The 12,389-nt window shown below is 42.7% G+C and overlaps 1 protein-coding gene across 6 annotated transcripts in view; it reads left to right on the forward strand.

Moving 5' to 3' along the window:
- The window catches only part of tmod1 (tropomodulin 1), a 39,150-nt gene extending 27,333 nt beyond the window's left edge, over window positions 1-11,817 (forward strand). For 2 of the 6 annotated variants that reach the window (XM_080760614.1, XM_080760613.1), the window contains exons 8-12: window positions 2,151-2,258; window positions 3,776-3,919; window positions 4,569-4,713; window positions 7,564-7,669; window positions 8,516-11,817. In XM_080760614.1, coding sequence (XP_080616740.1) covers window positions 2,151-2,258; window positions 3,776-3,919; window positions 4,569-4,713; window positions 7,564-7,669; window positions 8,516-8,534 — 522 coding nt within the window. In that variant the 3' untranslated portion in view covers window positions 8,535-11,817. Of the gene's footprint in view, window positions 1-1,273; window positions 1,298-1,735; window positions 1,760-2,150; window positions 2,259-3,775; window positions 3,920-4,568; window positions 4,714-7,563; window positions 7,670-8,515 lie in introns of all 6 variants that reach the window. The other 4 variants (XM_080760616.1, XM_080760615.1, XM_080760617.1 and 1 more) reach the window with 4 other exon arrangements.
- The last annotated feature ends 572 nt before the right edge of the window (window positions 11,818-12,389 follow it).

Raw genomic sequence — 12,389 nt, forward strand, 5'->3', positions numbered from 1 at the left:
GCAGTCTCTCTCTCTCTCTCTCTCTCTCACACACACACACACACACACACACACAGAGTCCACTGCAGTGGCTTTGACCGCTCGGCCGTCGCAGCATTAGACAAACTGTCTCTAAGCCATTAACCCATTTAGACCTGACTTCGAAATTAAAAAAAAAGTTTTCTGAAAAAAAACATGTATGTTTCTGTATCAGTGGTGCTCAATATTTCATGTCAAGGACCCCAAAGATTATATGTAATATGCCTCAGCCCCCCCCCATTCTAGGGACCCCCCCAGAAGCAAAGATTTGAGTTAATATGTTCACTCTGTAATAATATATATTCAAAGATTTGAGGCACATTTTCAGGATTTTCTGGAAAAATAGCAGACCTACAAGCTCGTAGCGCGGCACTCCGGAGGGAGTTCAACAAACCACATGCAACCCAAATTCGGCTCAAACAAGGGATTAAAATCATTTTGCTCCTATCATGCCAGTGATGCCACTAAAATTTGGAACGCCCTACCAACAGCCATTAAGAAATGTGAATCCCTAGACTGCTTCAAAACCACTCTCAAAGAGCACATGCGGAAGGTTGCAATTCGAAACTGGCCCCCTCCCCCCCCCCCCCCCCCACATACTGTACATGTTTTTATCCTTTTTACTTCTATATGATTGAAAATGGAGGACCCTTATGTAAACAAGACTGACAGTGTGTTTGGGTCCATAGAACATCCCTGTCCCCATGCTGAAGGAGTATGTGAGAGTTTGACAGTGTGTTTGGGTCCGTAGAACATCCCTGTCCCCATGCTGAAGGAGTATGTGAGAGTTTGACAGTGTGTTTGGGTCCGTAGAACATCCCTGTCCCCATGCTGAAGGAGTATGTGAGAGTTTGACAGTGTGTTTGGGTCCATAGAACATCCCTGTCCCCATGCTGAAGGAGTATGTGAGAGTTTGACAGTGTGTTTGGGTCCGTAGAACATCCCTGTCCCCATGCTGAAGGAGTATTGACAGTGTGTTTGGGTCCGTAGAACATCCCTGTCCCCATGCTGAAGGAGTATGTGTGTTTGGGTCCGTAGAACATCCCTGTCCCCTCCCCATGCTGAAGGAGTATTGACAGTGTGTTTGGGTCCGTAGAACATCCCTGTGCCCATGCTGAAGGAGTATTGACAGTGTGTTTGGGTCCGTAGAACATCCCTGTCCCCATGCTGAAGGAGTATTGACAGTGTGTTTGGGTCCGTAGAACATCCCTGTCCCCATGCTGAAGGAGTATTGACAGTGTGTTTGGGTCCGTAGAACATCCCTGTCCCCATGCTGAAGGTTTGACAGTGTGTTTGGGTCCATAGAACATCCCTGTCCCCATGCTGAAGGTTTGACAGTGTGTTTGGGTCCGTAGAACATCCCTGTCCCCATGCTGAAGGAGTATGTGAGAGTTTGACAGTGTGTTTGGGTCCATAGAACATCCCTGTCCCCATGCTGAAGGTTTGACAGTGTGTTTGGGTCCGTAGAACATCCCTGTCCCCATGCTGAAGGTTTGACAGTGTGTTTGGGTCCGTAGAACATCCCTGTCCCCATGCTGAAGGTTTGACAGTGTGTTTGGGTCCGTAGAACATCCCTGTCCCCATGCTGAAGGTTTGACAGTGTGTTTGGGTCCGTAGAACATCCCTGTCCCCATGCTGAAGGTTTGACAGTGTGTTTGGGTCCGTAGAACATCCCTGTCCCCATGCTGAAGGTTTGACAGTGTGTTTGGGTCCGTAGAACATCCCTGTCCCCATGCTGAAGGTTTGACAGTGTGTTTGGGTCCGTAGAACATCCCTGTGCCCATGCTGAAGGAGTATGTGAGAGTTTGACAGTGTGTTTGGGTCCATAGAACATCCCTGTCCCCATGCTGAAGGAGTATGTGTGTTTGGGTCCGTAGAACATCCCTGTCCCCATGCTGAAGGAGTATAGAGTTTGACAGTGTGTTTGGGTCCATAGAACATCCCTGTCCCCATGCTGAAGGAGTATGTGTGTTTGGGTCCGTAGAACATCCCTGTCCCCATGCTGAAGGAGTATGTGTGTTTGGGTCCATAGAACATCCCTGTCCCCATGCTGAAGGTTTGACAGTGTGTTTGGGTCCGTAGAACATCCCTGTCCCCATGCTGAAGGTTTGACAGTGTGTTTGGGTCCATAGAACATCCCTGTCCCCGTGCTGAAGGAGTACGCCACAGCGCTGGCTGACAACACGGTGGTGGAGAGGTTCAGCATCGTCGGGACCCGGAGCAACGACCCCATCGCCTTTGTAAGTCACAGCTCCAATATTGCTCTTTGTTAGACGCTATATACTGTACATATTGTGGCTCGTTTGTGTTTTTATGTAAATGAATGCCCTACTACAGGGGTCTGCAACCTTTTTGAAACAAAGTGCCATGTTTTATTTTTTAGATAGTCAGTGTGTCACTTTAATGACACAACATGTTTTGATTGTCCATGAATATAACTTTTTCCCTTAAATATTCTTTCACATTGTTATAATGATCATTAGACTCTGAGCAGAGCCCTCCTATCTCCCTCCCCCAGTCAGAGTTCACAGTTTTAATGAATGTACAATGATGTGCAGGATGTAATTTACATACAAATATGAGTGAATTCATTTATTTGACTACATTTTTTTAATTGTTTATTTACCGGTATTTTATTTTATTTCCATGCCAGTGTGCCAGTGATCACCCTCCTCTGTGCCAAGGTTGGCACCAGTGCCAAAGGTTGCCTCTGATATACAATCTCGAAACAATAATCTCTAATGTTTTGAGCTTGTAGATCTGCTACTTTTGATATTTTTGTGTGAGCCCACTGGTGAGGATATTGTAAGATGTATTCCATGTCGTCTTGTCATATAATTATTTCATGGGAGTAATGGGTGTAAATCTGACTTCAGGGTTACACCTTTCATATTTGTTGCTGTAAAAGTAAGGAATTATCCAGAGATAGGTACGACACCCTGGAGAACGCATATTGCCAGAGTGTGTTGAGTCAGTGTAGTAATAAATAATGTGTTTGAATGGAGAAGTGTGCAACCTCGAATAGTTTAATTTAGTAGAATTTAAGTGTGCCAGAAGAAGGCTCTGAAGATAAACTCTTAGGGATCTCTCATGGAAGAAAGAATTACATTTCAGCTCCCAGTGAAACAGTAGCTTTCTAACTGTATGACGAGGTGTTTAACAGTAGCTTTCTACTGCATGACGAGGTGTTTAACAAAACACACGTGAAAGTAAAGAAGGTTCAGAATTTCATTAACAAAGGAGAGATAGAGTGATTGTGGTACCGGCAGGGGACACACCATACAAACAGATATCTGCTGCCATGTGTGTAGACAGGGGACACACCATACAAACAGATGTCTGCTGCCATGCGTGTAGACAGCAGTCTGCATGCCTTCTATGTTTCGGCCCCCAAACTCTGGAATGAACTCCCCAACCATCTCAGAGCTGCTCCCTCTCTCTCCTCTCTTTCAAAACCTCACTCAAAACCCACCTCTTCAAAATAGCTTTCCCCAGTTGACGTCTCGTTTATCCTTTTATCTTTTTAACCCTGTATCTGTTAGGTTTTATTTTTTATTTTTTTCTCTTAATAAAGTCTGTTCCTAGTGTTCCCTTGTAAAGCGTACTTTGGGTATTTAGAAAAGCGCTATATAAATCTGAGCTATTATTATTATTATGCCTACTTCCCATCCAAAGTGGACTTTGTTAATGGTATGATATTGAGGAGTTTGATGTAAGCCGTGTGCCATTCAGATGATGTGTGTCCTTCCTCTGGCAGACCTTGGCTCAGATGTTAAAGGTGAACATGACACTCAAGAGCCTGAACGTGGAGTCCAACTTCATCACAGGGACGGGAATACTGGCCCTCATACAGTCGCTGCAGTCCAACGCCACACTGCTGGAGCTCAAGATAGACAACCAGGTACACACGCACGCACACACGCACACACGCAGACAGGCACGGACGCACACACACACACACACACACACACACACACACACACACACACACACACACACACAGACAGACAGACTCTGTGATGACAGCTCTATAGTATTTGGCTCTTACCTTATTTGTTTCCTTGTGGCTATATCTACCACATACACCAAGGCACGGCATATTGGGGCTACCTCATGGAAATAAAGTTAACTTTTCGACCTGAAACCTATAGGCTGGGGGTCGTCTGTCCAACAGTTAGCAGCCTGTTCCCTATGTATTTAGAACGGAACCTTAAAGGGAGTGACACTGTTCTTCCTGTGTTTCTCTTCTTCTCTGACCAATGACCCTCACCCTGTTGGTCCTTTTCTTGTCCATCTTGTGTGTACACTCTTCTCTTCCTCTCTTTCATTCGCACTTTCTGACTCCTTTTCCTTACTTCTCTTTCTTCTTCACATCTGCCTGTTTTATCTTCACTTTTTACTAACTTTCACCACTTTCTTTCTTTCTTTCTTTCTATCTATCTATCTATCTATCTATCTATCTATCTATCTATCTATCTATCTATCTTTCTTTCTTTTGTTTGTTCGTCGTTCCTTCCTTTCCGTTTCTCCTCTCCTCTGCGTCCGTGCAGAGCCAGCCGTTGGGGAACCATGTGGAGATGGAGATAGCAAACATGTTGGAAAAGAACACCACACTGTTAAAGTTTGGCTACCACTTCACCCAGCAGGGACCCCGCCTACGTAGCTCCAATGCCATGATGAACAACAACGACCTGGGTGGGTCACACACACACACACACACACACACACACACACACACACACACACTCACTCACTCACTCACTCACTCACTCACTCACTCACTCACTCACTCACTCACTCACTCACTCACTCACACACACACACAGCACGTTTTGAGCTAGTGGTGTGTTGAGCTAGTCTATGATAACATTTGGGTTAATTTGTGGTAAATCATCATCTTTGATGTACTCTGTGGTATTAGTAGTTAGACCCTACACACGTGCAAAGACTCTACGATGATTTAAGCTGTGTATATATATATAAGCTGACAAATGTTTTTGTCTTGCAATACGCAGTTGAGAGCGCCAGGAAAGATAAGATGGACATGATTTAGATCATCAAATGAGTTGGATTCAAACTACAGTGTCAAAAGTACAGTGCATGGCACTCCTCTGAGCGCACCGACACATCCAGTGGTGGAAGAAGCACTCTTACTTAATAAAAGTTGCAATACCACAGTGTAAAAAATAATTAACATCAAAAGGTAAAATAACTCATTATACAGAATGACACTTTAGCTCTATTTTGTCAAATATAGCCTACGAGCTCACACTGTGTCACATCACGACCTTTAGTATAGGCTAAATTTGAAAGGTTTTTTTTTTATTAATTACTTGATAACAATCTAAATATGCAAAGTAAAAAAAGTACAACTTTCTCCTGTGAGATGTAGGTACTGTAGTAGTATCAAGACTTGGAAATACTCAAGTAAAGTGCTGCACAAGTACAACTGTTACTATTATTACAACCACTGCACACCTCCGTGCAGCAGTAAAACGAGGAGTTGTATTACGTTCAGAGGGGTTTGAGTTGTACTGCTCTTGGCAGTGCTTATCGGTGGTAACTCTTTATCTCTGTATATGGTTGTGCTGTAATCAGCCTCCAACTCAGAGGAATCAGAGTGATGTCATTGGCCGCGGTAACTCAGCACCACGGCTGGAAAGCCCCCAGCCAATCAAAACAACGGCTTCCTGGGCCGTGACATCAGCACTAAGAACGGACCGTGGGGACCTGTGGGAGAGTGTGCTATTAGCTGGAACACTGTTTCCCAAACAGTGCGTCGGGACCTATTTGTGGGTCGTGGGGCCGTTTTTATAACCTGGCTCTGCCAGATTGAAGAAAGCTTGCTTCACAATACCGCCCCCATCTGGTGGAATCAGGTTACAATTTTTATGGGTCACTAGAAAATATCCTTTATTGTGTTGTTTTTCCACTCCCAGTTTTCACCTTAAAGGGTAAGACCACTTTTTTTGAGGTTTGGGTTGTGTAGTTACTTTGCCATGATGCAACTCCAAATGTGGACAAGAAATAAGAAATAACTGCTCCAGTGATTAGAAATTGATAATTCAAAATATGCTCCTCATTGACTTACATTGTAGCTAAAACAGCTCTCAAAGTCACTCTTTTAGTACGTAAACAAACAGAAACAAAGTTGATTCAGACAATATAGAGCATCACCAAAACTCATGCGGTTTTATTTTTTCATAAAAATGTTATCTTCCTGTTGATTTGTCCATTTTATTGGGAAGAAAACCCGGACTGGATCCGTGGATCCGGATCCAGATCTTCAAATAGTAAAATCAACAGGAATCTAACATTTTTATGAAAAAATAAAACCGCATGAGTTTTGGTGATGCTCTATATTGTCTGAATCAACTTTGTTTGTGTTTGTATACGTACTAAAAGAGTGCCTTTGAGAGCTGTTTGAGCTACAATGCAAGTCAATGAGGAGCATATTTTGAATTGTCAATTTCTAATCACTGGAGCAGTATTTTTTTATTTCTTGTCCACATTTGGAGTAGCATCATGGCAAAGTAACTACACAACCCAAACCTCAAAAAAAGTGGTCTTACCCTTTAACACAAGGCATGGACTTAAAAGAGGCGAAATTATTAACCCATTCTGACCTGAGATCAGATTCATACGAGGTTTCCACTGAACACACACCCTGGTCTGATCAACCCATTCTGACCTGAGATCAGATTCTAAAAATGTCAGTCGCTCTTCGATTTTTCAAAAATAGCAGACCTACAAGCTCGTAGCGCGCCACTCGGTGGCGCGCTACGAGCTTGTAGATCTGCTATTTTTCAATAGCTAAAGCATAACATGATGCTAACAAAATGGGTTCCCGTTCAGAATGGGTTAATTAATTATTACCAGGCAGTTAATGTGCAAGATTGATTTCTCACTCAACAGTAAAAAAAGAAAGAAAAAAGAAAAACAACATACAGTATATGTATACATAAGTGTATACAGGGCATCTATCTGCACATTTCTACAATTTAATGACTTTTAACTATTTTCACAATATTTATCAGTTGAACAGTTGAGTCAAACTTAATGTAATGCCTCGATTCGTACATTTCCAAGTGCTTGTCAAGGTGGGTGTTCTTCCGTGTCCCCAGTCCAAATATGATTATTTTGGGGGTCACAGACTGAAAAGGTTAACCAATGACTTAGAGAATGACAGTATTAGAAGAGGCCATTCAAGGCTGTATTCATCACCGTTTGACAGCCCTCTCTAGGCTCTTGCCAAAGTAGGAGAGCGCGTGGGGACAAGTGTGTGCCAACGAAAACAACTTGGATGACCCACTGCTCTTGTGGCAAATCGCCCTTCTAGAAAAAACACGTAACATGACTCTGACTCACTGTCAATTGATTAATTACTAATTAGTGCCTGCGGTGTGTACTCATGGTGCATTGGATCATGTTTACAGAAGGTGATGTATTTAACTGAGCTATTTTCAGCCAGAGTGTACACTTATTTATGGTTGTTGACTTGACTGTTATTTGCCAATTCGTTGTCCCCCCTGTCATCTCTTATAGCCCGGGTAATTAGATCAGAAGTGGACTCTGATGGTTCCTTCACTCTCACCCTGTCGGTTCCTGATTTGGAGCGAGCCTTTGGCAAGAAGTTTAAGTCCAAGACTAAGTAAAACAACAGGCCTTTTAGACCTCTGCAAACATCTCCTGCTTCTGAACTCCAGCCTCTGTGATCTTCTGCTGCTACAGAACATTCATCTGTCTCTTTACTTTTGTTTTAGTTTGTCTGTCTCTGAGTTCTGCTCTGCAAGAATCTCTTGCTGCTGTTTGTTCTTCAGCTCTGGGTTGTGTGAAGCTCTAGATTATGACATCTCTGCAGTGCTCCTTCTGACTGTGTTTGTGCTGTTTCTTTGCGTCTGGTTATCATGCAGACTTGCTCTTCGGTATTTTCTGCTCCACAAGGCTAGGGACACTTGTTTTTTTTCTTTTCCTCTATTTTCCATTTCCAATTTTAAGGCTTCTTCTCCTCTAAATACCACACTTTCAAAGGTCACTATTCAGAAGCTCCAAATCTTCTTCAGAAGTATTTTCTTGAGTGCTAATAGCTAAACTTTTACTGCCACTTGGAAGATAAGTAACACGACCGACACGTCATTCGTTTCTCACTTTTCCCTTTTAAAGCTTGTTCTTTGAAATGTGCTTCTTGCAAAGCTGTTGATTCACATACTTTATTTTCCTTCAAGCTGAACACTTTTTCATTGTTAATTCTATTATTACAGGGATCCCAGCAATTACCCTTAAATTATGTTTTTGTAAATTCTGACTTATTTTCTCTGTGTTTCTCTTCTCGCCCCTCCTCTTCCCAACCTCCTTCCTCCATCCCTCCTTCCATTGACCCCTGTCTCCCCCCCCCCCCACACACCCCTACTTCTCCACTTTTTCCTTTCACTCTTTCTCTCCCCATTTCTCTCCTCCATCTCCATCCATCCCTCACCCCTGTCTCTCCATCCCACAGTAAGAAAGAGAAGGCTTGAAGGAGGACCCATCTTCCCCAAGTGTCGGACAAACGTGTAGAAACTGGGGCGCGAACCACCTCCCCCTTCCCCCCTTCCCCCTGCCTGCGCCCCCAGACCCCCCCTTCCCCCTGCCTGCGCCCCAGACCCCCCCTTCCCCCTGCCTGCGCCCCCAGACCCCTGTCCTCCCCCAGCTCCATGTCCTCCGATGATCTACCCGAAGCTCGTGACCCGCCTGACGCCACTGGGCTCGAAGGCACAGCGATCCGAGACGGTCTGTGATGAATCCCTCTACGTTAAGCTGCCTAGACACCTCCAGCAGATCAAACCTGTGGGCCGGGGCCCACTGGTGGGCCACCAGGGTATTGCAGGTGTCTTCCCCAAATATTTGGTGAAACACTACGATATATTTTTTATGATAAAACCTTACAAAAACTGTTTTCATAGTGATACCAATATATAAGATATTAAAGTATACTACGTTGGTTCCATTGATCCAAGCCAGAATGCAATTGATTGATTGATGATTTAAAATAGCTCTGACAACGGACACGGCCCACCCAATTGACCACTTAACACGGCAGCCGGGCGGCTGCAGTGTGACATGGTCACATGGGTGGGCCACGAACTGGTTAGAGATATGAAGTGGGCCCTGATCCACCGCTGCAGTAGATTTTAAACTAAGGATGTGATTGTACGCAAATTCAGCAGGAAATGTTTTGAGTGTCACTGAGAACAAGTGACCCGAACTAGCGCTGTGTGTTAGCCTACCTTAGCACAGTGTTTCTAAAGCTGGGGAACTGGGGATATATGTCTCCCAGTTTGGGGGGAAATCACTTGAATAACCATTTGCTGTAGCTTTTTAAAACCTATACAGTAGTTGGATTCAACATGCTGTTAATTTGCAACCCTTTAACATCTCCACAGGGTCTAGTTTCCAATGTACAAAGACTAAGGGCTGTTTTTTCTTTTTTTTTTTTAAACTAGGGCCCATTTAAAACCTTTTTTAAATGGGCACTAACTAAGTGCCGTTCCCGTGTCAATTAAGCGCTGTTGTAGAGTTTGTTGGATTCTAATTATTATAATATTCTGCTGTAAATGAAGTTGATTTTGTTATTGTCGTCCCATCACAGTCTTTCTACTGATGTTGGTTTAATATGGATGCACCCTGCAGGGTAGCTTTAAAATATTTAAACACTAAAGTGGCCATTCCATCCGGCTGAATTCTTGTGTAGTCTTGATGGTATCTTGTAGTCAAGTGTCTACACTGTCAAATCATGAGTGTTTTAATCCAAGTTTGAGTTAAACGAACACTTGATTATTTTATTTTGTATTTGCCTACAGAGAGATGTTTCAGTAATGGGTTGATATATAAACCTGGTTACTAAACCGGTCCACTATATATATACAGATTGTATTTATTTCTGGTAGACCTGGCAAGAAGTTATGTAGTATGAATCTATTCAAATAGCTTTCACATCATTATGAGATTTGGCTGAGCACAGTGGTGGAAAAAGTGCTTACTTTAAGTAAAAGTATCAATGTGTTTCTTCATTAGTCCGATCCAGAAGAACACAGTTTAGCCACTGCTACAGAGCTGACCATGAGGTTATATCTTCCCTCCTTCTCTGGAGTCCTGCCCCAAAGCAGACCAGAGGTAGAAAACTGTTGTTCCCTCTGATGTCATCGCTATGGACACGTGCATCAGTAAGCAGGAACTGGGAAGACTGGTGTGGTATTATGAAATCCATGATCTCGACCGCGGTTGAAAAATGATGATGATGACCAAAAAGTACTCATTATGCAAGAATGTAACATTCTTCACACGTTTTCAAAGAAACATGTATAGGGCTGAAGTGGTGGTGCGCTGTATGTTTTGTAATAATAATCTAAATCTACAAAGTAACTATAGTAACTAAAGTTTTCAAATAATTGTAGTGGAGTCAAAGTAAAATATTTGCCCCGCTCTGAGATGTAGTGGAGTAGAAGTAAAAAGTACTGACATTTGGAAATACTCCAGTAAAGTTAAATATAGAAGAAAACTCAAAACTGTTCTTAACCCATTCTGAACGGGAACCCATGTTGGTGTTAGCATCACGTTATGCTTTAGCTATTGAAAAATAGCAGATCTACAAGCTCATAGCGCGCCACCGAGTGGCGCGCTACGAGCTTGTAGGTCTGCTATTTTTGAAAAATCGAAGAACGACTGACATTTTTTTAGAATCTGATCTCAGGTCAGAATGGGTTAATCAGACCCAGTGTGTGTCCAGTGGAAACCTCGTATGAAATCTGATCTCAGGTCAGAATGGGTTAAGTACATTACTTGAGTAATTCTTAGTTAACTTTACACCACTGACTGAGTGTGCCTAAGCTAGCATACCAACACAAACTGTGTTCTACTGAAGTCTGGATGGATTTACTTTACATAAAGTTGTATCGCCTGCCTCCAGACTTCAGTATAGCGTCATGCCAAAAAGCACAGGACCCCACTGCATAGCCATCAATCAACCAATCAATATGATTTATATAGTAGCAAATCGTACAGTATAGTACAACATTACATCATAGCACTTTACATCTAGAGCAGGTCATAACCACACTTTTTTTTTTAAAGAAAATCGGACACCAGGGTTAATGTGGTTGACGGGAAGAAAAGCAGCTAGGCTCTGCTTGGGGCAGCCATCTGCCTCAATCTAAATATGACTTGAAGAAGTGACTTGGTTCATCTCTTTCCAATGCTAAGGGTGAGAAAATTGGTCAAATAATGTCAATGTTTTGGCTGTGGGAACTTTGTGGAGAAGCCAGCACCACACAGTGTAAACATATACTGTATTTGAATGGATTCTGTTTACAACTTCAACCAGCTGCAGTTTGTTTTTTTTGATTGTTTTTGTGCTTGTGTTATTTACTGGAGCTGAGCTTTGTGGTTAAATATGAGATGCACTGTAAATGCCTGACTATGAGAGTGTACTAATGTAACCAAATGGACCCATAATCGTTCCATTTGTTTCCATTCAAGAGTCACCCTGAGGTTCATTTGGGTCCCCCAGCTACAGGCCATGGTTGATAACTGGGTACCAAATGGATATTTAACTCTATTTGTACACTCTCAGAGTTAAATTTCCTCAGGATTTTACTGTGTGGTTGTACAGTTTCCCATCAGTGGATTAAAGCCCAAATTCCAGGTCAGATTGTGGTGTGTGTGTACAGTGTGTTCAGGTATTATACACTGATTTTGGGCTGGGCCTTTTAACATGGTCATAGTCTGTGGACATAAAGGTCAAATAAACATTCAATATCAAGAGTTTAAATACCACAAACTGTTTCCTTTTATTTTATGTTTTACATTAGAGTAGTGAAAAACACCTGCACTGCCCTGTCTTATCATTGTGTTGGCCTTGATTATAATCACCTTAGTGTCACTCACAACAGTCACATCACAGGTTTACAGGTGTAAAACACAACAGTCACATCACAGGTTTACAGGTGTAAAACACAACAGTCACATCACAGGTTTACAGGTGTAAAACACAACAGTCACATCACAGGTTTACAGGGTGTAAAACACAACAGTCACATCACAGGTTTACAGGTGTAAAACACAACAGTCACATCACAGGTTTACAGGTGTAAAACACAACAGTCACATCACAGGTTTACAGGTGTAAAACACAACAGTCACATCACAGGTTTACAGGTGTAAAACAGTGGGTGAAGTCAGTTTTTCTGCAAGCTCCATTGTTTTTGTTTCCAAAAAGAAGGAAAGGGTGGGGGCGAGCAAGGAAACTAAAAGAAAGAATCAAAAACAAAAGATATGTGATGTGGATGACTATGGGCACTCAATGGGATTTTTGCACTCCCACTGACTACATAAGT

The sequence above is a fragment of the Protomyctophum bolini genome (genome assembly GCF_963924005.1).
Source record: "Protomyctophum bolini genome assembly, chromosome: 3".
NCBI classification, from domain to species: Eukaryota; Metazoa; Chordata; class Actinopteri; order Myctophiformes; family Myctophidae; genus Protomyctophum; species Protomyctophum bolini.